Raw genomic sequence first — 26,718 nt, forward strand, 5'->3', positions numbered from 1 at the left:
AGCGACAGGTACCACTCCCTGGCCTGGCCGTTAAGCCTTTCACACATGGTTCTGCACGTTTGCAACTTTTTTCAGCTTGAGAAAGGGAAGCGTGATGAACTTGGATGCCATATTTTAAAGAGCTGGAGTCAGGAGTTCCCGGTGGCTCAGTGGTTGGCACACCCGACTGGCATCCATGAGGACGCCGGTTGGATCCCTGGCCTTGCTCGGTAGGTTAAGGATCCGGTGCTGTGTGAACGGTGGTGTAAGTCGCAGAGGCTGCTTGGATCCTACGTTGCTGTGGCTGTGGTGTAGGCCGGTGGCTTCAGCTCCAATTCAACCCCTGGCCTGGGAACTTCCATATGCTGTGGGTGTGACCCTAAAAAGACAAAAAGACCAAAAAAAGGAAAAAAAAGCTAGAGTCAAGATGGAAGAAGGCTCTACTCCTGCCTGTTGCTTGGAGAAGAGTCAGGAACCAATCAGGAACCTCTGTCAGCTCCTGAAGAGGAGATAAACGTCTATCACCTTTGTGCCACCGTAGGTGTTGGGGTCATTTTGCTCACAGCAGCCAGAGGTATCTGAACCAGCACACACATGATTGGAACTGATCTGACCTGCCTGCGGAATAGCCATCTGGCTTCTGCACACTCTTTTCCTTAGAATTCTCATTCTCACCTTCCAATCATTCACATTCTAAGAACTATTCAAAGCCTAAACCAAGTCCAGTCACCTTCAAGCAGCTCTCTCTCTCTTATTTTTTTGTCTTTTTAGGGCTGCACCTGCAGCATATGGAAGTTCCCAGGCTAGGGGACTGGAACCGGAGGTAGCTGACCTATACCACAGCCACAGCAATGCCAGGTAGAAGCCCCGTCCTCACGGACACTAATCAGGCTCGATGCCACCAAGGGAGGGCCACAGCAGCTCTCTCCAGCTCCCACTGGCCACAGTGATAACTGTCCCCTCATCTTCCTATATTGCTTTGTTGTCTCTTTTATACGCCACGAGCACAGCTCCAACCTTGGATATCTTTTCCCAGTGAGACTGTGAACTCTTCGGGCCTGGGATCATGTTTTAATGCTTCTTGTATGATTGTGAGGTACAAAGCAAGGTGCTGTGCCTTGAGAACGTTCAACAAAGATTTATGGAGAAAAATTAATCTATGTATTAGGCTCCATGAAAACCATTTTCCTGAAAACAGCCCCTCATCACTCAAGCAGGAAGGCATATAAACCATCATTGACTGGAGTTGGTGTCTTTATTATTCTTTTCACCAACATACACATTCTAACACTTTCTGACAACCGCTTAGAGGAGACAGAAGGCATGCTTATCAAATTTCGGGTGACACAAAAGCAGAGCTAATATATAATGCACAGAATGACAGACTCAAAATGAGGCAAGTTGGAATGAAGCAGACAACATTTAACACGGATAACTGCAAAGTTAGATTTCAAGAAAAAAACAGCAGCCCAGTTACCGCAGGGACAGACATGGCTGATGCCGATTTATAGGAAAAGGCTTTCAGGTTTTAATTCGTTGCTGGGCTGACAGGAGCCCAGAGTGGGGACACAGGACCTTTTCTATAACTAGGCTCAGGGTACTTGGTGGCAAAGTATTCAGGCTCTTTCAAGGCGTGGGCATGAATTCAAGCGCTAGGTGGAGACCGGCTGGAGGCAGATGAAAGCTCCGTGTTAGGAAAGGGGTGGAGGAGCGTTCTGCACTTTAGCCTAAGCAGGCTCCGCTCCCGGCTTGACCTTCATCTGTAGCCTTGGCAGGGATCCTCTGCTGAGGACGCCTCTACCTGGCTTCTGGACACCAAGCTGGTTCCAAGAGAGCAGCATGGGTTCCCTGAAAGTTTTGCCTCAAGCGCAGAACCCAGGAGGTCTTAAAGTCTGTTATTTTGGTTTTGGTCCCCTCCCAGTGTCAGGGTCAGAGCTGTCTTTCACTTAAGATCCCTTATTTTGTGAGGCTGAGAAATGCCATGTCATGGGGGCCCATTCAGTTCACCCCTGAGAGGGGGAAGAAGGCAGGTTACATGTCCTCTGTTGCTCAGTTGGAACAAGTGTTCCAGGACCTCTGGCTAGTTCTCTCCTAGAAACTGACAAGTCCTAAAAAAACCTGTCAGAGTCCTGGCAAGACGGCTGTGGCCTGGGCCTCGGACCGGGACCACAAAACAGCCAATACCATCTGAGGCAGTGTTCATGGAAGCTTAGCATCTGGAATAAGGGTCCTCCCTTGGTCTGTGCTGGTCAGACCACACAGGAAGAATTGTTTCTATTCCAGATACCATGATTTAAAAGGGATACAGGCAGACTGGTGTGTATCAAAAGGAAGATGGCCAGAATGTTGCATCCCTGGTTACTTGTTAGTGATTCCAGCTCAAGGTCAGGGTGGGTCCGCATGATGGGTAGAAGGAGGGGTCAAGCAGCAACAACAGCAGAACTGTCTCCAGATAGGGGCATGCTGTTCCCTGAAGGAACCCCAGAGGCAGAACTAGACCCAGTGGGATTTAGGCCCCAAATGCAGCATTGTTAAGTGTTACAGCGCTGCAAAAGTGGAATCCACTCTGTGAGGTTTGGAAAGTTGTGGTAAATACAGATCTGGCGACTGTCAGAGATGTTTCAGCGGGAATTCCAGGACATTGAGGGTGAAGTTAGATGAGAGGGTTTCTAGAGCCATTCAAATCTAATGCTGTATGACCGAATCAGTCTTTAAATTAGAAACGTGCTACACAACTGAGGAAGGAAGGTTATCACGGGGACTCGTCTGGAGCTACAACCTGAAGTGGGTTTTCCTCTCCAAAAGAGCAGAACCACGAATTAGTTACTCTGCAGTGTGTGGTAGGGAAAAAAACCAGAAGCTGAATACCACTAAGAAGAGAAAGACACTTCCCAAGGCGCATGAAGAAAAGAAACATGAAGCAAATACCCCGGGAAATCCGCGAGGTCGGTACAGGTGCGAGGGAAAGGCGGCGGCGGGGGGGGGGGGGCGCTCCTTCTCAGGGACAAGCGTGCTGCCGCCCCTGCGGGCGTGAGCGCCCACCCATCCTTAAGGCCTCTGCCTGCCTGCAGGGGCCCCGCCAGAATCACCCTGTTCCTCAGAACCAACTGTCCTTGGAACACTGGGGGTTTCTCTGTCCGTTGCTCTGGGGGTGCTCCTTGGACTTCGTTTCCCACACGGGGGGAAGACACAGCATTCCCTCGATGATCTCAAGTCTTACGTGGGGTGAGGGGTCCCTTGCAGACAAAGTCAAGGTAACGGAGACTGGGTGCGAGGACAGCTGCCCACGCCACGCTGGGAACTGGGGGGGCGGGGGAGGGCTACCCCGTGCTGGGCGACCTGGGAACAGGAGGGTAGGGAGTCAGGTCAAAGCCCCCACATCCCCGAAGGAACCCCCCCACCCTCTGCGCCTCGACGGCGGCCGGCTCTGCGAGCGCCTCGGGCCGACGCGAGCGGTGCACCTGCGCCCGAGGGCGGCCGCGCGCTGCGGGACGAGGTCCCCCCTCGGCCGCCGCCCCCCGCCCGCAGCCCCGGCGCTCGCCGCGGCCGGGCCGCCCCCTCTAGCCCCGTGCCCGGCGCCGCAGGCCGAGCGCGCGAGTGGGCGCGGGCTGCGCGCGGGCCGCGCCCGGGCTCTGGGCATGCTCAGTGGCGCGGGCAGGGCCCCGGGCGCGAGCCGGGCTCCCGCCGCACCGCATTCATCGGCTGCCAGGGGAGCGGCCGGGCGCTTGCCGGCTCCTGCGCGCGCCGCCCCAGCCATGGCCGCGCTCGGCCACCCCGCCGCCTTCGGCCGGGCCACCCACGTCGTGGTGCGGGCGCTGCCCGAGTCCCTCGGGCGCCAGGCGCTGAGGAGCACCCAGGGCGAGGAGGTGGACTTGGCGCGCGCCGAGCGGCAGCACCAGCTCTACGTGGACGTGCTGGGCGCGAAGCTGGGGCTGCAGGTGGTGCAGCTGCCGGCCGACGAGAGCCTCCCCGACTGCGTGTTCGTGGAGGACGTGGCCGTGGTGTGCGAGGAGACGGCGCTCATCACCCGCCCCGGGGCGCCGAGCCGGAGGAAGGAGGTAACCGCCCGCCCGGAGACGCGAGGGGCGCGGCCGGGGAAGCGCGCCCGGCCCTCCCCCGGCGCCCGCGCCCGCGCCCGGCCGGCGGCGGGAATCGCCGAGCTGGCCCCCGGGCTAGTTCGGAACTTCCAGGTCGCAGCAGAGGCGGGTGTGTGCGGGACGCCCGTTGCTTGTTCACGTCCTCCCGCGCGGCTCCGAGGCCTTGGGGAGGCCCGGGTGGAGGGGGTGGGGGTGCCGACTCGGGCAGGTGGGTGTGGTGGGGAATCCATCTCACGGGCGTTTTTGTCTGTAAAGATTTAAAAGCTGCCGAGACGGTGCCGCTTGCTTGTTTCCCAGGGAGCGGGGGCGGGGGGGGGGGGTGCTGCTCCAGGAGGGCGAGGACTCCAGGGGCCGGGGGATGACCCTGCATCCCCAGTCCCAGTCCCTGCCGGAGCTGGAGCTGGGCGGGCCAGGTGAGTTGCTGGGCGTCGGTGCCCGCAGGCCTTTTCCGCGTTACTTTCCGGGGTGCAGGCTGAGGGCTACAGAAAGGCAGGGCAAGTGAATGGGCATGGCCGAGCTGGCGGCTGCCTTTGAAAAGCTGGACTCACTGCAAGGTGTTGGGTGTGTGTGTGTGTGTGTGTGTCCATGTGTTTAACTGGAAACGGTTGTTTCCCAAATTCCATCTTTTTTATTCTCTATATTTTACAATTTATAGCAATGAGAGCTTTTTGTGTTCTCAAGCGGTAGTGACTACTTTAAAATATTGCAGCCTGTGAAAAATGGCTGTGATTGCTTTAAACACAAGGTAGGTTAGAGAAGAGACACGAATAGAGAGAGACTGGGTTTAAAACGCCATCCGGACTGGATTCTTCTCGTTGTCTATAAGAGCCCAGTCTTAAGACTGTGTTGGCATCAAGTGGCATCGCAAGAAGCCAGTGGTTTCTTTCATATTGGGTGGGTTAGGGACCCCCCCCCCCCATTTTGTCTTTATAATGTTCTCACTGGAAGTGCCTCATAGAGCTTAGAGTTAAAATATGCTTATTCACACACACTTCACGACTCGGTTGACTGAACTTTACTTGGTCTCAGGGAATAAGCCTGTTCTATTTATTTCTCACTGAGATAATCAGCTTTTCTTCCCCCACCTCACCTAAGAGCAAACCAAGCACTTTTATCTCCTCTGCCACTCCCCTCCCGTCGTTGAGTCTGTGGAGAAACCCACTCTGTTTTAAACCGATAAGCATGTCACCCTGTTTGAATACTTTCTGATGTGTCCCAGATGACGTGGCAAGGCTGTGGTGTGTACTTACAAGAGTAAAATAGATTCCCCAAACCCTTTCAAATGGTGCTCATTTGATGAGGGTAGTCCAGTTTCCTTCTAAGAGACCATGGTATGTTTCATCATCCATTTCATTTTATTCCTGTAATAAAACCTTTCAAATTTTGGCCTTCAGATTTCGAGGCATACATTTTTAATTAGCTTCACTCTTGGGTTTTGTTTTGTTTTTTTTTCCTTTTTCTTTTCTTTTTTAGGGCTGCACCTGCCGTGTATGGAAGTTCCCAGGCTAGAGGTTGAAGTGGAGCCACAGCTGGCGGCCTGCAGCACAGCCACAGCAATGCCAGATCCAAGCTGCGTCTGCACCCTACACCACCGTTCCTGGCAATGCCGGATCCTTAACCCACTGATCGAGGCCAGGGATTGAACCTATGTCTTCATGGATCCCAGTCGGGTTTGTAATCTGCCGAGCCACAGCGGGAACTCCCAGCTTCACTCTTATATCAGGCTGGTGACCCACTGCCAGAGGTCACACCGTATAGTGGATAAGAACATCAGACTGGATGGAAGTCTATGACCTTGGGGAGTGTCCTGTGCCTCAGTTTTCTTAACCTGTAAAGTGGACATAATTGTTGCTATTTCATAGAATTGTTGTAACGGGTTTATGAATCTGTCTGAAGTGTAGAGGCCAGGACACTTCGTGGGTGTTGGTTATCACCCAGTGCTTGGTCACAGAGGGTCTCCTCCTTGAGCAGTAAGATGTCCACTGATCCCTGATGCAGTGACAGTGACATTTCTCCTTCCTGGGGCGAAAGGGCTCATCTTCATGCCTTAGGGTCCCTCCTAATCTGCTCTGTAGCATTGTCTCCCAGCCTGAGGTTCCTGCTGGTGTGCGGTCTCTCCCCACCCACCCTGGCCACTGCACCTCACCTGGATCCCCAGAGCTTCCAACAGAGAGAGCAGTGCAGGCAGTCATGTTGGGGTGCGTCAGAGATTTCCCTGAAATATCTCACAGTCTGCTGCCTTAGTTGAAGTTAATAAATGCTTCCTGCATGAATGGACACAGGAATTAATGAAATGATTGTTCATATCATTATGCCGATAATCAGTACTTCAGGGCCGTCCTGGATTGTTTGATACATATCTCACGTGACACCTATCTCCCTAAATGAAATTCTACAACTGCCAAGGTATTATTTTAAAATTATTAACACTGATTTTCTTGCCTCCTGTCTCTTCCCTTTCCATTCCATTCCGACACTGTAAGCTGGTTCTTCTAAACTCCAATCTGATCACGTCCCTCCTCTGATGAAAATTCTAGAGGGGCCTCCACTGAGCTTGACAGACCCACTGCGTGGGTTCTGCTTGCCTTTCCAGCTTCAGGTGCACCTCTGACCCCACCCCAGGTGCCTCCGCACCCTTGGCTCGAGCCAGGTTCTTTTCTCAAGCTCCCTGTACTGTTGCTTTTATGGGTACGCCTTCCTCCTCTGCCTGAGACACTTTGCCTCTTTCCTCTCCTGCTCTTTACCTGGTTGTTCCTGTTCATGCTTCAGCTCTCAGCTTACTGTTTCCATTAATAGCATTAGCTAATCCTTATTGCGTGCTTGCCATTTGCCAGACATTGTGCAGAGTTTATGACATGCATTTCATTGAATGCTCACATCAACTCTTTGAGCTCATTGCAATCATTATTCCTGTTTAAACATTGATGAAGGCTTTGAGAGATTAATAAACTGGCCAGGCTTGTAGAGTAGAGCCAGTGGAACCAGGGTGTGAACTCAGATTTGCAGGGCTCTGAAGCTCTAGTCTCAACTGTCGTGATATTAAACATGCGTCACCTTTCCAAGCACAAGATTGGTTCTCGTTTAATGAGCGCCTCTGGACCCCTTCTATGGTATTTATCATACCACATGGTAATTGCCTGCTTACCTTTCTGTCCCCACGGTTATGAAAACTGTAAAGGCGAGAATCATATCTGCGTTGTTCAGCATTTTGTCCCCTGGGTCTTGAACACAGTAGTCGTGCAGCAAACACTTTGTTGGACCGATTTCGTCCGTGATTTTAGGCCAAACTTCGTTCTCCCCACTTAGGACGTATTTGGTGTTTTGCAAGCATTTCCAATCGGCGTCCCCAGTTGCATCACAACTGTAGGGGATTTATAACTTTTTCTCTCCCTCTCTCTTCCCTTGCCTCTGTCTCTTGTTGTTGTTTTGTTTTAAAATCCCAAGAAGTCTCTTCTTAATCAAAACATGTTGCATTTAATGCCTTTTCTTCCTTAGAAGAAAGGGCTGAGAACCACACTCAAGAAAGGAACCCTTCCGTGAAAGCCCAGCGTTTGCTGTAGTGGGGCCTCGAAAGATGAATGAAGTGCAGACTGTGTCTGCAGGAAGCTCAGGCTTGAGTGAAGAAAACTCTATGCAGAAAGGCAGCAAATAACGCTGCTTGTCTAATAACTCTGTGTCTTTAGGACTTTGCATGTTTTAAGATGTTTAATCTTTTGAAGACAAACACATTAGCCTGGAGAAGCCAATCGTATTTTAAATGAGTGCAGCCTACACTGTAGGGGAAAACACGTCACCTTCCCCGTGTCGAAGTCCAGTAAACAAGTACCTAAAAGCCGAAGTAAGGCACGTTGACAGGGTGTGAGGATTGGGCTTTTAAAAAGCTAAGTTTTTGTCTTTGGGATACACGCCCGCAGTACCACGGTCAAGAGGTACAGGAGGGCCTCGGTGAAAGGAAGCCTCGCCCTCACGTCACCTCGCACCTGCCACCTGTTCCCATCCCCGGAGGCAGCGGCTGTGAAGGCCATTTCCTTGAGTTTGTTTCCCAGAAGGTTTTTGGTGCTAAATAAATGATTAACTGCCAAAGCTTGCTTAAGGAACATTGTGAAATAAACCTTGTGCCTGTTTGCCCATCTCTCAGCGCCCTTTAACCCTCCTCGCCCCGAGAATCAGCATGGGCAGTATTCCATCTGGGGAAGCACCACGCAGACCCAGGCTCTCGAAGGGGTGGTGGCCTCCGTTGGCTTTGCCTGGAGCATCTGCACTGTGAGCGACCTCTTCGGAGCAAGGCAGGCCTAGCACACGTCGCTGCCGAGTCTCTCAGGTAGAAATATCGGGGCATAGACGGAAGAGGAGAGCAAATTGGCCTGGGTTTATCCTTTTGTTAGGGAAGAGCCTAATTATACTGATGCCAGAGGCAAGACGAGCATCTGATGACTAGACTGTGTCTAACGAGCAGCCCATGTGTGCCAGCTTAGGGGTGTGTGTGTGTGTGTGTGTGTGTGTGTGTGTGTATCCCCAAAGATGTATCATGAGCTGTATTTAGAAGCTAAGGAGCCGAGGCTCTGGTGACCAGGTTCAATAACTTCTCCAAAGTCACCCACAGCCAGTAAGGGGCAGAACAGAGCTTCTCCTGAAAGTACGAAGGTCATTTTCACTTGAAGTGCTTGTTGCCACTTGTGGTTAATCATAGCACATCATTGAATCAATATAAAATAACTGCCTGAATTTCATTCTACACTTTAACAATATGCAGTGTAACTTGGGTGTTAACTAAGCGAATCACTTTACTTCCCTCCTCTCCTCAACGAGAGCAGGTTGTCTTCAGTTCAGAAGAATTATTAAAAAATAATTCCGTCGTTGACACGAAAGCCTCGACTTGCCCAGGCACAGTTCATGTGTCATCGTGTCTCGTTTACCAGCAGACTGGGTGGTCGCTTTTTCACACACATTTCCTCCAGCTTCTGTGTAGCTGCAGGTGAGGAAACTGCCCCAAAGCGTAATTAGAAAGGCCCTGCCCCTCAGCAGGCTGGACGGGGTGTGCACGGCCGCCGTTGATCGGTTCTTGATAAACGGTCACCTCCAGCTGGTTGGAACAGCTGCTCCCTTGCAGGGTGTTTCTTTTCCGGCTCTTCTGCGTGGCCTTGGCATGAAATGTTTGGAGGGTAATGCGAGTCTTGGAAACTGGTTTGCATCCAGTAATCTGCTCCCATGCAGTTGGTCTTGAAAGCCTTGAAAATAACGCAATGAAGAGCAGGGCGTGGCTACTGTTAGATGCGCTCAGCTGAAAATGGGCTTTCGGCAGAGATCCCCGGAATCCTTAGCGAATCGTTAGAGGAAGACTAAGAAGGCAGGGATGGATCCCTTATAATTTAGATGTCCGGGAAAATTGCTTTTGCGTGTTTTTGAATTCTTTTTGAGCTCAGATTTCTTCAAAATTAGCTTTATCAGAGTAACAGTGGGTATCCAATCCATTAATATAAACCACCACGCAGAAAAATCTACTTAAGACTGTTAAACAGATCTATTTTCCACTGTCTTTGTATCATAAGTAAATTATTCATGGCCTCTTATGAACCTCAGTATAAATTTGGAGGTGCATGTTTTAAAAACGAGTGATGGTTCGTATTTATTTTCTGACATTTGCTGTTAAAATCTGTAACCACCTCAGAAAGCTTCGTTTTCCGACCAGAGACCTGGGCATGTGGCAGAGTTCATTCCCTCATCAAGAGGTATCACAATTAGAGACAAAATAGCTGAAATCTTAATGAGAGAGGGGAAGCTTTCGTCTCTGTCTTCTACAGAGCACAGTACCTTGTCCGCCCCAGATGGGAGAGAAATGCTTATTTACTGAAACACATGTTCCCTCGAAATCCCCCGACCTTGGAGGCTGGCTCTCGTGCCTCTCACTAGACTGATGCTGAGCGTGACATCTGTCAGAGTCCTCAGACTCATCTCTAAACATCGGCTGGATAAACGGGAGTGATCTCAAACACCAGACCCGTCTTAAGATGTGTGCCTGTGATAACGGCGCCCTGGTCTCCGTTGTCGTCACTGTCCACCACGGCCGTGACACACATCGTCTCCCCGACCTGATGCTCACACAGCAGCAGGGTCGCCAGAGAGGCCCGGATCCCGAGGCTTGGGACGCCTGCTCCTGGTCCGGGTCTTCCAAGCACGCGCTGCAGAGAAATGAGCGCAGGGGAGCGTGCAGATGGGAGCGCATGAGAGTGCAGGGTTGGTTTAATTTCAGCCAGCAGCTCCGTGTGGACGAGGCTGACTTTTAAGTCTGCTTTTGTAGTTGGGTGGCTTGTGGGGTGAATTGCCTTCCCGGTGAAGATAAATACATCCCGGTGCTCTGCTGGGTTTGAATATGTGTGAGGAAACCTTTGACTTCATTAAAAACACGTCTGCCCTGATGCCTTTGTTCTTATTTTGTTTAAAAAATATTAAGGTTTTCTAATTGGCTTCTGGCTGTAATTTTGAGCACCATGCCTGCATTAAAAATGGTGGTGCTTTTGAAGGGGAAGGCACGACGATTGCCTCCCTCGTGCAGTAAGTGTGTGCACTCAGCACCCCTCTGCCACACGCCCTACCCCGTGTTTGGGGCTGGGGAGACGGGGGCGACTCAGCCCCGTGGCCCACGAGGACCTCGCCGTCCAGCCAGGGAGCAGACCGGGGGCGGACACGCGCAGAGCAAGGGGACAGGTTTTATGACAGAGCCGGGTCTGGGGCCACGGAACCTCCAGGAGGTGGGTCCGACCCCTGCCAGGAAGTGATCACTTCTCAGAAGTGATTACGGAGTTCGAAGTACCCAGGGCAGGCCGAGAGGGTAGCCTTCTGCGGGGACTGTGCGACTGGACAGGGGCGGCCGAGCACACGCACCTCGCTGGTGACGGAAGGGCCGGAGCGAGAGCAGCCCGCCGGCGCCCCCACATCGCTGAGATTTGGGGCCCCCAGGTCCAGGGCCACCAGGAGAACCAGACCCTCAACCACATTTCCCGTGGGGGCCGGACAGATTTGACTGCCTGGCACCTCACTTCTCACTGCCGTTTCTCCTGCCACACGTTCCCATGTGACACTCTTTCCAGGACTCCTGACTCGCACGGTTTGGGAACGTTATCGTCCCCCCAAGTCTGAGACGCACTTCTGAGGCTGCTAGAATGTCATTTGGCCGGGCAGTAATTTTTTCCCTTTGGCCCAAAATACACATTGGGATGCGTCAAGCAAACCTGGAATCCGCGACATAGAGTGGATATGATATGATCCATGAAATAGCGGTAACGGAAAACGCTTTCCTATTTGTTGTCGAAGTGTGTTTTTACTCGCAGACCTTCCCATCTTGGCGGAAGACACCGCCGCGTCTCACACCAGCGTAGATCATGCACAGCCTAAACCGAGCGTGCGTTTGTAGCCACGGGCTGAAGTTTGTATAAGCTGCGGAAGGCAGCGTGGTGGGCATACAGCACGGTCCTCGGTGTTAGGGGACCCTGATTTTGACTCTCGTGGTGATAAGATCTAGTATCTCTCCAGCGTGGAGATGCTGTGCCTTCCTTTGGGAACTCAGGTGTGTCGGGTGGGAAGGGCCGGTGGGAAAGGGACAGCAGGAAGGGGAAGAGGCTGGGGGATTACGATAACTCGCATTCGCCAGATGGGACCGGGGTTTGATGAATAAAATACACAGGATTTTATTCAACCCAAGACTTGTCTACTTAATTAACCAGTCCCTTAAACTCATGCCTTGCTAATGGTAATCCATCATGAGAGGAAGTTGAGTTTGCTAACTCTGTTTCAAGATCTCTGCGTCCTTGGCCATTTACATAGCTGAGTAATTTGATAAGAAATATTTCCCATAGAAAACTTTTGTTTTTCTGTCTTTTTAGGGCCGCACCTGCAGCATATGGAGGTTCCCAGCCTAGGGGTTGAATCAGAGCTGCAGCTGCCAATCTACACCACAGCCACGCCAGATCTGAGCTGCATCTGTGACCTACACCACGGCACACAGCAACACCAGATCCTTAACCAACTGAGCGAGGCCAGGGATCAAACCTGCGTCCTCATGGGTACTAATCAGGTTCATGAACAGCTGAGCCACGACGGGAACTCCCCCATAGAAAACTTTAAGTAAAAGCCACGGAAAGAGCATAAGATTCCAAGGCCACGTGATTTCTAGCGTCACGCACCAGTGTCATTGGTGTCTGCCAGCTGGGTTTCGGTGGCAACCGTCAGTCGGTGGCTCAGAGAAAGGAGAGGAGGGGTCCGGGTCTGTGTTGGGGTGCGTTTCCTACTCCAAAGCCTTCGCTTTGCACAGCACCCCTTTCCTGTAAACCCTCCCAGCCTGCGTGCCCGTCTCCTTCCCACGCCGTAATTGGAATTTCGTGTCCCAGATTTTTGATTTTCATCTTCCAAAACTGCAAACAGTTATTTTTTCTAAGTAAACACAAAAAAGTAAAAGATACCCATGGAAATGCAGCCTTTCTATGGTGAGCTGCGCACCCACAGTAAGACATTGATGTGATGACTTCTTTTGAACTTAGAGACATGCTTGTGGTAAACTTAGACCTTTTTAGCCTGAAATGATTCAAAAACTTAGCATTTGTTAAATAATCTTGGTGCAGTTACAAGATAAAAATAGAAGAAAAATACATCCATTTTATTTGAATTTTTGGAGTCATAAAAAAACTTTCATTTTATGAAGAAAGAGTAATGTAACTGAAGCTTGGCCTTGGATCCTGTTTTAGGCCGCTTGTGATGTAGACCTGTTTTTCAGTTCAAGCGTTTTAGGTGCGGAACTTCAAATCTAGGGCTGTATTTGAGGTGCTCAAGCCATTTTTGCTTTGCTTTTAACCTGCGTGTGCTGTCCTAGCCCCGCATCAGGGCTCCTGGCCTCTGGCTCCGCTTTCCCTGCAAGATGCGCTGTTGGGAGATGGGGGCCCCAGTCAAAAAGGGCACTGATTTCTAAGCTTTTCTCTGTTACTCCCAAACCAAACATCTCTAATGCTCTAGGCCTCCCCTAATCTCCCAGATTCCCTCAGCCACTCTGTGTAGATAAGCAGTTTAACTCGGAGTAGAGCACAGCTTTAAGAAAGCTTTTAGTATAATTGTGCGTGTGTGTGTGCACGCGCTCACGTGCACACACATGTGCATCTTCAAATTGCTGCTCTCCACCCACTGTCGTGGGGTCATGATACCATTGAGTGGGTCCTGTCCAGCCCTTTCATTTTTGATAGAAAGAACATGTCAGCGTCCCTGGCAGCACAGGATCAGTACTGTTTCATGACACCTTTTGCTTGATACATTTGCATTTGTGTATGTGTTAATTAGGAATAGAAAGTACGTTTCTTACTCTGAATCATAGTAAACGGTGTGAAACCCCACTGTATCTGCTTTCAACCAGACTGCACTGCTCAGTCTCTTTACCCAAGTTCCAGAGGGTCACGCCCGCCGGCCAGTGGTCCTCAGAGCCGCGGCCAAGTCCCCAAATGTTTCTCTCTGCGGTCAGAGCCCACATGACGTCCACTTGCTGGGGCTCACTCTCTGCAGTGCTGATGTCCTGGCTCTTTGGACCCCTGTCCGTCCAACCCCAGCGTCAAAAAGCTTAACTGGGTCCAGGAGGAGGAGGAAGCATGTCACCTTCACCATCTGCTAGGAGCTGGTCCCACCTCCCCTTCTTTGGTGACATTCTAGCCAGTTCAGGGCTGGTTACATTGACCAAGATGGGAAAGCATAGTTTCCGTCTGAACTTGCCTCTTTTTAGTCTTTGGAGAAGAGATTTGGCGGCGGTGGCGGTGGTGGCGGTGCACCCTGAGCCGCTTGCATGGGGAGGGGTCGTGCGCCTGCGTCTTCCCACGTGCAGCCTCCAGGGGACCTGAGCTCTGCCTCGGGGTCCAGCGTCAGGATTTGGCCTCGGGCGCTCTGGGGATAAGGATGGAACCTCAGAACACCCTGTTGTTGTTGTTAAAAGAACCCCGGGATGTGTCGAAACAGAATGTGTTAAAACAGTTATAATGTTCACGTCATTCTCAGACCCGAAGGCCTTGAAAATCCCTGCTTTCACCATGTTATCTTTGCACTTCTGCAACACTGAACAGGTGGAAACCTGGCCTTTATGGAAGAAGGCCTGCAGGAAATGTCATTTTCTCCCCCAGGCACCTCCTTTCAGCAGCACCTTGGGTGGTGTGCCCATCACATGGGCGTTTGGGCTGGTGGAGCTCGCAGTTCCTTCTGAGAAAGCGCGTTTGCCTGGTTAGTGATGAGTCCGCCTGGATCATGGGAACCAGAGCGTCAGGTTTCCGGCAGCACCAAGAGTGGAGGTGCTCCGTCACAGCCCCCCCCCCCCCCCAGGGCTTTGAAGACTTTGGTAAGAGACATTAATGACAGAGGCAAACAGAGTGGCGGTGACTGGAGAAATCGTGTGTTTGCAGGCAGAGGGCTTGGAATTGTGGTCTCAGCCGCTGTGGTGGCGTGAGAGAGGGTGGGCATGGCGATTGTCACGTCTGGGAGCGCCTTCTTCCTTGTGAGCCCCAAACCGGGCAACTGAAGCCTCTGAGGGGATTGCTGTTGCTTCCAGACTGGACCCCACAGAGAAGCATCTTGGGGGGGGGTGGTGGTAATAGGGATTTAAGTTAGAGCATTTTCTTGAGAGTAAATGCAGGCGAACACACACGATCCAGCCCACCGCCTTCGACGCGGCTGTGGGCTCAATTACGAGTGCACCCTGGATCCCTTGCCTGCCCCGAGGTCAGCCTAATGACTGGAAATTCCACAAATGTAGCAGTACTGTCCCTTGGCTGGTGTAAACACACACACACACACACACACACACACACACGCTGAATCAGGTTTGGATGAAATCAGTTTCCATCAATGCGCATCTCCAGGAGACCAGCATGAAACTGTCGTTTTAAACCATCATTGTAGCTTTTGTTGTCATTCTGCACAGTTTGCAGCAACAGCAGAATTTTGGCACCTGTCAAAGGCACTTGACCGTCCTTGAGCAAATGGGCAGCTTCGTCTCAGGGACGCCTTGGTAACCTGGTAGGAAGGGACAGCCACTCAGCTAAATGCAGCAAAGTGCAGAGACGGATGGAAGAGAGAAAAGAGGCAGCGGAAAGGGGTGAAGAAGTAGTTGAAAGTCTTGGGCTCTTCTCGGTAAGTGAGCGTTTTCAGATTTCAGGGACCCGCACATGAATGCTACAGAGTGTTTCCACACACATGGACGTGGTGAGTAAACCAAAGCATGACGTCCTGCGTCCAGCGCAGGATGGCAGATGTTCAGAAAGCGCAGCTCTCGTTAGAAGGGCCGCAGCAGAGCCCTGTGCCCATTCGTCTCGCCGACCCCAGCCCAGCTCCGCTGACGCTGCTCTCCCCGGCTGCCCGCTCCTCTGCCCACCGCGTCTTTAGCTTTGCTCCAGCCTGCAGGCGTCCAGTCGTCCCAGCAGACTCCCCGGTCACACGGGCCGGGTAGGCGAGACGTGCATCCGAACTGGCTCGTGTCGCCCTGAGCATGGGCGGCTCCTGTCCTCGCCCTGAGAGGAAGAGGAGCACGGCTGTGACTCCAGATGTGGTTCCACCGCGTAGGAGCCGCGCGGCCTGGAGCACGTTGCACTTCAGCCTCATCATCTGTACAAACTGAAGGGCTTCCGCCGACCAGGCAGCGCTCACGTGCCGCCTCTTTCTGTGGTTGTCTGCTGTCTGCCTTTCCAGAGAGCGGTGTCACCGGGACTGCTCGAGTCCCCGGGCTGAGACTGTGCTCTTCTCCTGCTCCTTTGTCTCCACGGAAACCGGAGACCTCCGTCCCCCTGGCCGTGGCCTCCTGCCCGGGGCCTGCCTGGACACTGAGTCGCGGCCCAGAGTTGGGATTCGTGGCTCCTGTGTGTTGGAGTCCTGTGCTAGCACTTCCACCTGGAACCTTTCAGGAGCGGGGGGAGGCCTCTAGGAAGAGCCGCCCGAGCCTCAGCGGTGGCTGGGCCAGGCCCCGAGAACCTGTGCTGCCGAAAAGGCAGGGGTAATACAGGCCTGGCCCTTCTCCCACCTCCCTTTTCAGGAGCCAGTCCTCGTATTCAACTGGATCGGACGATGGGCCCCTCCTGTTACTCCTCTTGGTCCTCCTGCTCTTCTGCAGGAGGGAGTACTTAGAGCATCGCCACCTCGAAGCTTTCCCCTTGAACGGGTGTGAACTGGTTGTGCACGATGCCTCGATTTGAATTCACAATTTCCGACACCTTGACACGTTTAATGTCTTTTCCATTTTTGAAACACTAAAAATGCTGCTTCCATTGCAAGGTGAAATCCCAGCTGGAGTTGTCGTGAGCCATGGTTCCGCTTCTCGGCTGCATCCGCTTGGACAGTTCACCCGCTTCAGGGTCCAGCCCGGCATCTTTTCGCCTGCTTCCCAAGAGGTTGAAGATCAAGGAGGTCTCAGTGCCGTGATGCCGTCTGCAAAAGTGATTCCCCTGTACCACTGTTACGAGGAGTGATTACTTAGGGACTGGAGCTGACCCCCTCGTTCTTGACGAGATCTGACCGATGACCCCTAGGCTCGGCAGCCCTTTGAGGGCCCCCGATGTAGAGGCTACTCTCAGAAAGCTTCAGGCAACTCGAGAGACCCAGATCTGCTGCTTGTTAGCAGGTGAACTTGGGCAAATAACATTTGGGTGCACTGTGGTCCCCTGTTAAAAACAGTTAACACAGCTTTTTCTCCTTCAGCCAGCAGTGACTGTTGTTGAGTGCCTGCTCTGTGTGAAACTGATAAAGTAAAGGAACACAACACCTGCCTTGATGGAACCTGTAGTTTCATTGGGGAGATAAACATAAAATAAATAATCACAAATAATGTATACTTCAAAGAATGGTGAGGACCTACCGTATAGCCCAGGAACTGAATTCAATATCTTACAATAACCTATAATGGAAGGGACTCTGAAAAAGCATGTATATGTATGTAGTTGTGTCTGTCTATACACACACATATGTACAACTGAATCACTTGGTTGTGCACCTGAAACTTTGTAAATCAACTATACTTTAGTAAAAAATTAACTAAAAACATGAATTTTATTTATTTTTTTTTAATTTTTTTTGTCTTTTTGCCTTTTTCTAGGGGTGCTCCTGCAGTATATGGAGGTTCCCAGGCTAGGGGTCCAATCGGAGCTGCAGCCACCGGCCCACGCCAGAGCCACAGCAACACTAGATCCGAGCCGGTCTGCGACCTACACCACAGCTCACGGCAATGCCGGATCCTTAACCCACGGAGCAAGGCCAGGGATCAAACCCGCAACCTCATGGCTCCTAGTCAGTTTCATTAACCACTGCGCCACAACGGGAACTCCTAAAAACATGAATTTTAAATTAAAATGTTGAAGATAGAACCGTGGTAAGCATTGCAAGGGAAAGGATGGCTTCCCCGTAAGAGTGGAAAAAGTCCCTGAGAGACCACACCTGGAGAGGGCCCAGGTGTTGTTAGACTAGGCCTCCCATTAAATCGTAGGCAGCAGTGTCTGAGCAAGTGACAAATAACTGGCGGAAGAGGGGGTTGCCAGAAGCCCTGCCCCAGGCGGTAAAGAGGTAGTCGGCATGGAGCCGGAGCTGGGCTGGCAGTCTTCAGACCTCTCTGCTCAGAGCTGTGAGTGGAGGGCCGGCCTGGCTAGTGGGCGATCTCTGTGGACCTCAGGATTCCCCTCCCCCCCACCCCCATGAACTGGGGCAGTGCTGCTTTCAGCCCGCGTCTGTTGTGCTCAAGTTCAAGTGAACAAAAGAATGAAAGCCCTCTGTAAGGGTCGCGGTCATGGATATTTTGTAGCGGCTGCCTCTGACCTCTCAACCCGGCACCTGTAGGAGTTGGGCCACGGCCCGTCCTGCCGGGTCACCTGAAGATGGGTGCTAGTCCAGAGTCCTTGCCAGAAGCCTTAGAACCAGCTCTTGGGGTCCCTGCCTGCTGGAGATGGTGCCCAGACCTTTGGTGTCAGGACCCGGAGCAGTGGGGTGCGGGGCGTGGCCTTTCCCCCTTGTTAAGGGACCGGTTTGCCTATGGGACTCCCCGGAGTGCCCGCCCGCTCCCCGAGCCCAGGAGCCTAGGCGCAGCAGAACACGCACCCTCTAAGTAGAGCTTGGGAGCTAGGTGGTCTCCAGGTACTCCCCGTGGGCTGTGCCTGCCTCTGTGTTCACCCCCTTATCTCATCCTCCAGCCCCCACCCCGGTTTTCAGGTGAGGGACTGAGGAGATTACGGGGCGACTTAGTGAAGGTCACATGGGTGTGAAGTAATGTGCTGGGGGCCGGGTCTTTCCTGCCCCCAAGCTTGGGCACTGGCCACAGGACCACCGAGAAGGTGAGCTGCCGTATAAACGTCAGAGAATTGGGGCTAGCGAGGCCCTCTTGATGAAAACACCACAGCCACGGCTTGATGCCCCCCAGGGCAGCTGCCCCAGCCATTAGTGAGGGCATCCAGAAGCATGAGAGACAGAAGTTCCCGTCCTGACTCAGTGGTTAACAAACCCGACTAGCATCCATGAGGACACGGGTTCGATCCCTGGCCCTGCTCAGTGGGTTAAGGATCTGGTGTTGCTATGAGCTGTGGTGTAGGTTGCAGATGCGGCTCGGATCCCGCGTTGCTGTGACTGTGGTGTCGGCCAGCAGCTGTAGCTCTGATTCAACCCCTAGCCTGGGAACCTCCATATGCCTTGGGTGTGGCCATAAAAAGACAAAAAAAAAAAAAAAAAAAAGACAAAGCCTTCCTTTCTGAGTTTCAGAAACCTCAGGGTTTCAGCTCAGCACCTGCCGTCTCTCCATCCCTCACCCATGAGGTGGGCCCCGAGACGCTTCCCCCACCAGCAGAGTCAGTGTCTCCAGCCAGGCATTTCACTCTGGGCTTAATATTTGCTGGCTGGGTTCCTCAGCAGGTAATTAATGGCCCATGGGGAACTGTGACCTTAGCTTGTACGCACAGGAGGATGTGCTGACTAAGAGTTTGAACTGGAATCCTGGGAATGGCCACAGCTCGAGGAAGGAACCCTGGCTCTTTGGAACAAAACACAGGATTAATTCCATCCATATGTCCACACTACCTCTTGCTCAGTCTTTCCAGAGGTGATTCAGAGGGAAAATTATGTGAAAAATACGTGAAAGATGGGGGCACAGCTTGTCACTGTTCTGGACATAGATGTCCTCTAAATTCATCCGTGTTGTTGCAAATGGCAAGATTTCTTTTTTATGTGGCTGAGCGTTTTCCATTAGGATTAGATAATATATCATGATGGAAAATAGTGTGTGTGTGTGTGTGTGTGTATGAGATACACGTTTATAAAGAAGATGTGACTGATACGTATGTATGTACATCAATTACATCTTCTTTTTCCATTCATTTATCAGTGGATACTTAAGTTGCTCCTGGCCTTGGCTGTTACAAATAATGCTGCAGTGAATGTTGGTGTGCACATACCTTTTTGGTTCGTATTTTTGTTTTCTTCGTAGACCCCTTCCAGGGCGAGCCACCTTCTCCCTTCAAACCTTTAACAATAAACACCAGCAGTAAGATCATTTCTCGTGTGTTTAGTGTGCACGAGTGGTTTATCTCGTTAGCTGTCTTGGTCCTATTCCAAGCTCTGGAGCAGTCTGGCTATTAGCAGAGGAAATGAAGGGACCCCGGGTCAGTAGATCGGTGGGTCCACCTCATCATTTCTGCTCCTGGCCTTGGCCTAACTTGACCCCATTCCTTTCACATGCTGAGGTCGTGCCCTGGTGCCATTCGCTAGGTTTATATCTTGACGGCCTTTGCTGAATTTCTGCCGGGAGCCCCCATGAGAGCCTCAAGGCTTAACTCTGGTCCTTGTGTGAGAGACTCCCTGAAACCTCCTGCCAGGCCTTCTGGTGCCGTGTTATGCCAGCCCGTTCATGTTTCTGCCCAGGGAATGTATCAGGCCAGACCCGGCCTGCCTTGTGCTGGGCTAACCCGTCAACCCGGTCCCTTTAGCTGGGGCTGGAGCCGTCCCTGGTCCCTGGCCTTGTCCTAGGGGACCACTCTGCTCACTGGACCTGGGATCCAACACATGCTTTATGAAGTGTCTGTTAGGCTCACCATGAGGAAGTTTGGGGCGAGTTGACTTGAGTAGGCATTTAGTAGGTGTTTAAACCTTTTCTCCCGCCTCACCTCCTATAGTAATTAGCTATCAGTTAAATACTACTTTTCCAACTTAGTTTAATACGTAAGTTTATTCTTCGAATTCTCACTAAAGAGCCTTTAGTACAATTTAGTAAATTGGCATTTTCTGGTAGAAAAGTAATCTTACTGTGTTTAATTGAACAGATTAAAATGTGATTGCCTCAGCTGTCAAAAATGTTTTCATAGGTTTCCTGTGTTTAGTGTTGTTTTTTGCAGAAGAAAAACTATTCACATTATTGTCATTCCATGCAGTGCACAGCTAGAACAAAGGAAGTGATGCAGATCCTCCGGCAGAAAGGTCGCTTGAGTCACGGCGGTGTCCCGAACCACAGTGGGAACTTGGAGCTGCTGTTGATGCAGTCCATTCCTTGGGATCCTGACACCACTCGCTTGTGTGGGTATTTGCGCCGAAGGGGCGCCATGGAGACATTCACCTGTAAGCGGAGGCGGGCAGTGTGCGGGGAGATGAATCCTTCGTAGACGTCCGAGATAAACCAGATTCTCGGAGCCTCTCACTGAATAATTCCTGCCGTTCTCTCTCTTTGAGAACAGAAGGGATTGAGAGAATTAAAGAGCAGGATGTGTGGTGATAAAACATGAGTTCCGACGGGTGATGCCGGGTAACGACCTGAGACACGTAGACCTTGAGGTTCTTACAGCGAGGACGACGAAGAGTCCGAGCCCTGATGCCAGCTGGTTGTTCAGCAGTAAATGTGTCAAGGGCTCCGCGTCTTCCTGGGGTATGTTCGGATCAGTGATGCCCACGGGGCACAGCTGGCTCGTCTGGATGAGTGAGGGCGAAGGAAGAGGGCAGTTCCACAGAGCAGAAACCTTTTGAGTTAGCCTGTCGATGAGGAAATCCGAGAGCAGAGGCCAGTGCAACTTTTGGTTAACAGTTTGCAGAATTCAGACTGACTAAGCCCACAATTCCTGGTAACTCAATTTAAATCTTTGGCAAACTTTGGAACTAGATGGGGCGTTACCTGCCTCCAGGCTAAAACGAGCCATCCATTACTGGATCAGTGATTTGTGCATGCCAGTCACATTGGTTTAGGGTTGTTGCAGAGACCTGTCCGCAGCCGCAGCGAGAACGAGGGGGAGAATTGCCAGGATACATGGAATTGAAACCACAGACGCATTAGGAGCACGCAGCTCTTCTTCCCCCCAGGCTCCGCTTGTCTCTGTGGGTCTGCTTCACTCTGCTCTGTTTTCTCCCAGCCTCGGCTTCCCTCTGGCTCGAACTTGACCTCGTATCCCTTTAACCTGTAGCTGCCACATCAGTCCGACTCAAAGCGGTTTCTCCACTTCAAATTCCCAGAGCAGGAGTCTCGGGCACGTGTACTGCTTGCTGAGCCAGGCAGCCAAGTCGCTGGGAGCTGGCGTTGGGCTGGATAGACTGGGTTTTTGCCGGTGCCTGAGGCTGGTCCAGTCAGCTGTGCTTCAGGGTCAGAGGCCAGAGCAGGTTTGCTTAAAGCGGCAGAGGGTGGACAGGGCAGAGTCTGGACAGGGCAGAGGGTGGACAGGGCAGAGGGCGGCACATAAACAGACAGGCGACAGCTAGTCTCCTTCTGCTAACGGTGCACGTGAACACTGACCCGTTGAGGAGAAACTGCGGCGGGTGAACCACCACGTGACCTTTTCTCTCTGTGGTTTTGAAATTCCGTGATAATGACCTTCTTGTCTCTCCTGTTGTAAGGTGGCCCCGTCCACATCCCTGCAGTGAGAACACTTTTCTCATGTGGAAATTAAGACCTAACATAAAAAGCTACAGGAAAATGGGCCCTGAGAAGAAGAAGGGCAAATGGGAAGAGAGAAGGGGCAGGATGGGGGGGAACGGGCTGGAAGTGAGAGCCTCACTTTGCACCTAGAAACCTGACACATCTCCATGGTGCTAAGCTGTAAATTCAAAGACTAGGCAAGGGACGGATGGGAGGTTTGAGGAAGAGGAAGAGGGAGGCGTGGCTTAAGAACCCGACGAGTACCCAGAGGAGGGAGGTTCCATCCCTGGCCTTGCTCTGTGGGTTAAGGATCTGGCATTGCTGTGGCTGTGGTGCAGGCCGGCAGCTGCAGCTCTGATTTGACCCCTAGCCCGGAAACTTCCATATCCCGTGGATGCCACCCTAAAACACACACACACACACACCACACACAAACGGGGGTGGGAGAGAAGCGAAAGGAAGCGGAAGTCAAAACAAGGGCAAAAGAGCACGAAGGAGAAGATTTGGGATGTCGGCCTCGGAGGTGGGGGTTCCACCTTGGAGGGACCCCGCCGGAGGGGAACGCGCAGGAGGATGACAGCGGCGCAGGCCGGCTTTCGGCCTCCCCTCTTCCTGAAGGCAGTCCAGTGGACAGGCTCACGGGCAGTCTGGGGCAGCACAGATCAGCAGGAGCATCTCAACTTCTAAGCAGCTCCGGTTAGAGGTGCTCCGGAAAACAAGCCTGGCCATGTTGCAGCCACCTTTACTGTTTTGGTGATGTTTTGGTGATATTTTGGTTTGCCCTCCTAGCAGACGGTCACGGTTGCAGGTGACCTTTTACTGTGGGCGTCAGTTCATCTGGCTTTAAAACACAGCATGGTAGTTTCATTGAGCACATAACCTTCAGGGAAGAGAAGGGCCCCTCTATTCTCCTGTATCTTTATTTGCTTCTAACATTATCCATCCCTCCTAATTTGATGTCCTATTCAAAAGCCACCTACGTCAAGCTTCCTGGACATTTGGTCTTGGGCACAGTGCTTCCACTGTAAGAAGCACTGATCTTTTACCTTCTTTATTGGCAAAGCGGGGTCTGCGTGTGGAGCTCTTGAGGTCCTCCCGCTAGACCCCGCTCAGGCGCCCCTCCTCGAAGCGTTCCTAGAGTCACGTGTCCTCTGCACGTCGGTCAGCACAGAGCTCTCTGTGTTGCAGTGGCTCATGTGCGTGGTGGGCTCCCTCCCTCATCCTGCCTCGGTCCTGCCTCACCTGTGACGTGTTCACTTCTGGGCCTCCAGCCCTGAGCACAGTGAGGCGCCCGCTGCAGGTGCTCGGGAATGTCAGTCGAAGAGAATGCGTCCGGTCCAGCTTAGCGTTCCCAGCCTTCTCAGGGCCCAGCCTTGACGGCGGCAGCGTGCGTGAAGGAGGAAGAGCATGAGCGTTGGAGTTGGGGCACCTGTGCTCGAGCCCCCGTTTGTCCTTTAGGAAGGCGTGGATTTGGTCACAGCCTCCCTGAGCTTCAGCGTCCTCACATGTAAAACGGGAATAAGGATTCCTGCCACTTAAGGCTTCTGTGAAGACAAAGTGAAAAACACATGACGTGACAAGTCTTCGTCATGTATCAGATCAGCAAGACGTCACCAAAAGCACCCTTTTGGATATTCAGAAAACAATCCTCGTGCGATGTAATCAAAGACCTTTCTTCTGCAGAGTCCTGCCCTGCAGCAGACGCGTCGTAGTGTGGAAAGCTGTGCTGTTGTGAGAATGATCAGCAGAAAACATCTAGGACAGGCCCAGCTTCCAGGAGTTGCTCAGGGCGGAGGGCTGTCCTGGCTGTGGTCTCTGCTGCTGCTGTTAGGATGCCGCGGCGGTTCCTCGGCCGGCTCGGAGGGAGGCAGTTGGGGGCCCCGAGCGCGGCGCCAGAGCCCAGTCCTGATCCGGCCCGCAGCTCTCTCTGCACAACACGCAACTGATTTCTTGCCCGCATGTCCATCGTCTGACCTTCACTGAGCGATGGCACTGCCTCTGAGCGCAGCAGGAGGCGCTGTAAAATCCAGGTGAGCGCAGCTCTCCCCTCGAGCGTGTGCTGTACTCCTCTTACTGTCTGGGTCTGTGGGGCATCGGAGCCTCCTCGGAGGATGGAGAGACCACAGGAACACCTGTGTTTATCTGCAAGGCTGATCTGCCCCTTCGTTTGGAGGCTGAGATGGAACCAGTCAAGTGACTTGATGCCATTGGGCCTGGTTGCCATGTGAAAAGGGTTCATTCTTTCTCTCTCTCTCTCTCTCTTTCATTCGTTCTTAACCATTCTTAATTTTCCAGTCCTGCTTTTTGTTGGCTTCAGATGTGCTCGCAGGAGTCCTGCCAGCTTTGGTTGGAAGGAATATATTTCCGAGCTTAGTTGGACATCGGTTTTTTTGGGGCCCGGCCCAGACTCTTGACAGAGGAGGTAGTGTTAAGGGGTTGATGGTGTCTAGACAGTAAGGTCAGAAACTGTGTAATTTATGTTGTACTACAGACACTCACTTCCCGGATTGGAAAAAGGAAACTGGTTTTTATCTAAGGAAGTTACATGAAAACACCAAAGCCCCTGGGTAGTTCTGACCTGTGAAAAGTTGAAGCTTGCCTAGTTTTACACAACATTCTCCAGCCCCTTTAGAGACGGGAATGACTGGGAGTGTGACTGCGCCAGGCCAGAGGCGACAAGAGACTCCAGGTCTCAGGAGACGGTCCCAGAACCAGGGAGTGATCTTCCGGCTGCGCGCCTGGGGTCAGACCCCTGCAAGCTCACGACGCGGTTGGGCTATTGCACAGCAGTTGCAGAGGGACACTGGCAAGCTGGAGAGAAGTGTGGCTAATGACGAGAGAGGATACAGTTGTCTGGGACTGTAAAGAGGATTGAAGATCTGACGCAGGGATCAGAAAAGAAATTGGCCTCGGCCTTAAAGAAAAAGCATGCTCTTGGTCAGGGGAAAGTATGATAAAGTCTTTAAAATGCCTCAATCACACTGTAATATCTTGTGTTTCAGTTTAGGTTGCTTAATGGTCATACATATCCGATATTCAACATTCATTACTATGGAAAATACTGGGAAGACAGAATCTGAATAAGCTAGGCAAATTTATGTGGAACTAAAGATTTTTAAAGCCCATGATGGCTTTTGTTTTGTCTTGAGTTGGATAATCATCCAGGGCTTCAATTAAAACTCTGCATTTCTTCAAAAAGAAAGAAAGAAGTGGGAGTTCCCATCGTGGCACAGTGGAAATGAATCTGACTAGTATCCATGAGGACGCGGGTTCTATCCCTGCCCTTGCTCAGTGGGTTAACGATCCGGCGATGCCGTGAGCTGTGGTGTAGGTCGCAGACGCGACTTGGACCCTGCGTTGCTGTGGCTCTGGCGTAGGCTGGCAGCTGCAGCTCCTGTTCGACCCCTAGCCTGGGAACCTCCATATGCCTCGGGTGAGGCCCTAAAAAGACAACAACAACAATAATAATAACAATAAATAATAAAACTGCATTTCTTTTGGAAAAGTACAAACCGGTCTCAAAGGCTGCTTTCTGAACTGTCCTAGAAGAACACATGCCTTTACAATGTTGTAGTCTTATTAGCATGACGAATTCAGCCGCTTTTCTGTCAGTCTTGTAAAAGTTATTAATTGCTCTTAAAATAGGGAAATTAATCATTAAACTTCATTCATTACCAACAAACTGTCTATCTTTATCAGAACCTAGGTTACTCTACTAGATTTAATTTCAGTGTAATTTTCCCTGCCTCGTACCCGAGTCCTGAAAGTGCACACTCAACAGGTGGTGGTTGAACTGTATGCTGAGCTGTTTTTAAATCTTTCATGGAAGCGTTTTTTCGTGTGTGGGAGCTACACAATTAAAATTACTTAAAGAGCAGATAGTTTCAGAAATATTCACTATTTGACAGTGATATTAGATGTTGGAAAATAGAGAGGAGTTTCACGTGCAAATCCTCATGGTGCGTGTGCCATAGGCAGAACGCTTTGTGGCAGCCAGGGAGGTGATACAGCGCTTCAGCAGGGAGCCGGGCTCGGAACCCCGTCGGACGCCTGACGCCCAGCGTCTCCCTCCAGCCTGGCTGCTCTGACTGCTGCCTCTCAGTCTCCGTCTTTCCGTAGTTCCCACAGGTGTAGCGCCGCACGGGGAATGTAGGGGATGCTGTGGGAAATTCTTGCTTAACTGGCGAATTGCCTGCGTAGACGACGACTTTGGTGCCTGGCATAAGCGGAAAGATTAGTATTCCACCCCTGCTAATGACGGTAGAAGCAGAGATGGAAAAACTGCAGAAGTAGCAGCAGTAATGGTCACCGATAACGAAGGCTAACGATAGGCACTCTTAATCAAGCACCTTCTGTCCGCTCACTTAATTCTTCCCACAGGTCTGTGAATCTCGTGGTGCTCCCACAGTCTTCCCGACGGGCAAACTGAAGTTCAGAGACGCCGAATGACTTGACTAAGATCACAACCTTTGTAAATACTAGGGTTTTAGATTCCCATTTGGTCTGTCTCGAGTCCAACAACCATCCTTATTTTTATTGAAATGTAATTGACATACAGTGTCATGTCAGCTTCAGAGGAGCTGCTCAGAGATTTGACACTTGGCGTCTTAGGAAACGGTCGCCGCCGCCGTCTCCCCGCCCCACGTTCATTACTGTGTCAGTGACCCGGCTGGGTTCCTGAAGCTGTGTGCTACCTCCTGGTGGCTTAGTCTCTCCTGCAGGCCTGTACCCCTTAATTCTCTCCTACCACACACACCCCTCCCCTCTGGC

At 51.8% G+C, this 26,718-nt stretch overlaps 1 protein-coding gene across 7 annotated transcripts in view; it reads left to right on the forward strand.

The window, feature by feature from the left end:
* Positions 1 to 3,672: 3,672 nt before the first annotated feature.
* DDAH1 (dimethylarginine dimethylaminohydrolase 1) overlaps positions 3,673 to 26,718 on the forward strand; it is a 132,140-nt gene continuing 109,094 nt past the window's right edge. For 5 of the 7 annotated variants that reach the window (XR_014844938.1, XR_014844940.1, XR_014844941.1 and 2 more), the window contains exon 1: positions 3,673 to 4,037. Coding sequence is in view for 1 of the 7 variants with exons in the window: in XM_021090342.2 (XP_020946001.1) it covers positions 3,735 to 4,037 (303 nt within the window). In the remaining 6 variants the exon portion in view is untranslated. Of the gene's footprint in view, positions 4,038 to 5,350; positions 5,408 to 8,191; positions 8,398 to 26,718 lie in introns of those variants that run through there. The other 2 variants (XM_085024228.1, XM_013980506.3) reach the window with 2 other exon arrangements.

This window comes from Sus scrofa, chromosome 4 (assembly GCF_054392235.1).
Source record: "Sus scrofa isolate SSC_HxYL_T2T_F1_AM1 chromosome 4, Sscrofa_HxYL_maternal_Yorkshire_Landrace_v2.0, whole genome shotgun sequence".
Classification (NCBI taxonomy): Eukaryota; Metazoa; Chordata; class Mammalia; order Artiodactyla; family Suidae; genus Sus; species Sus scrofa.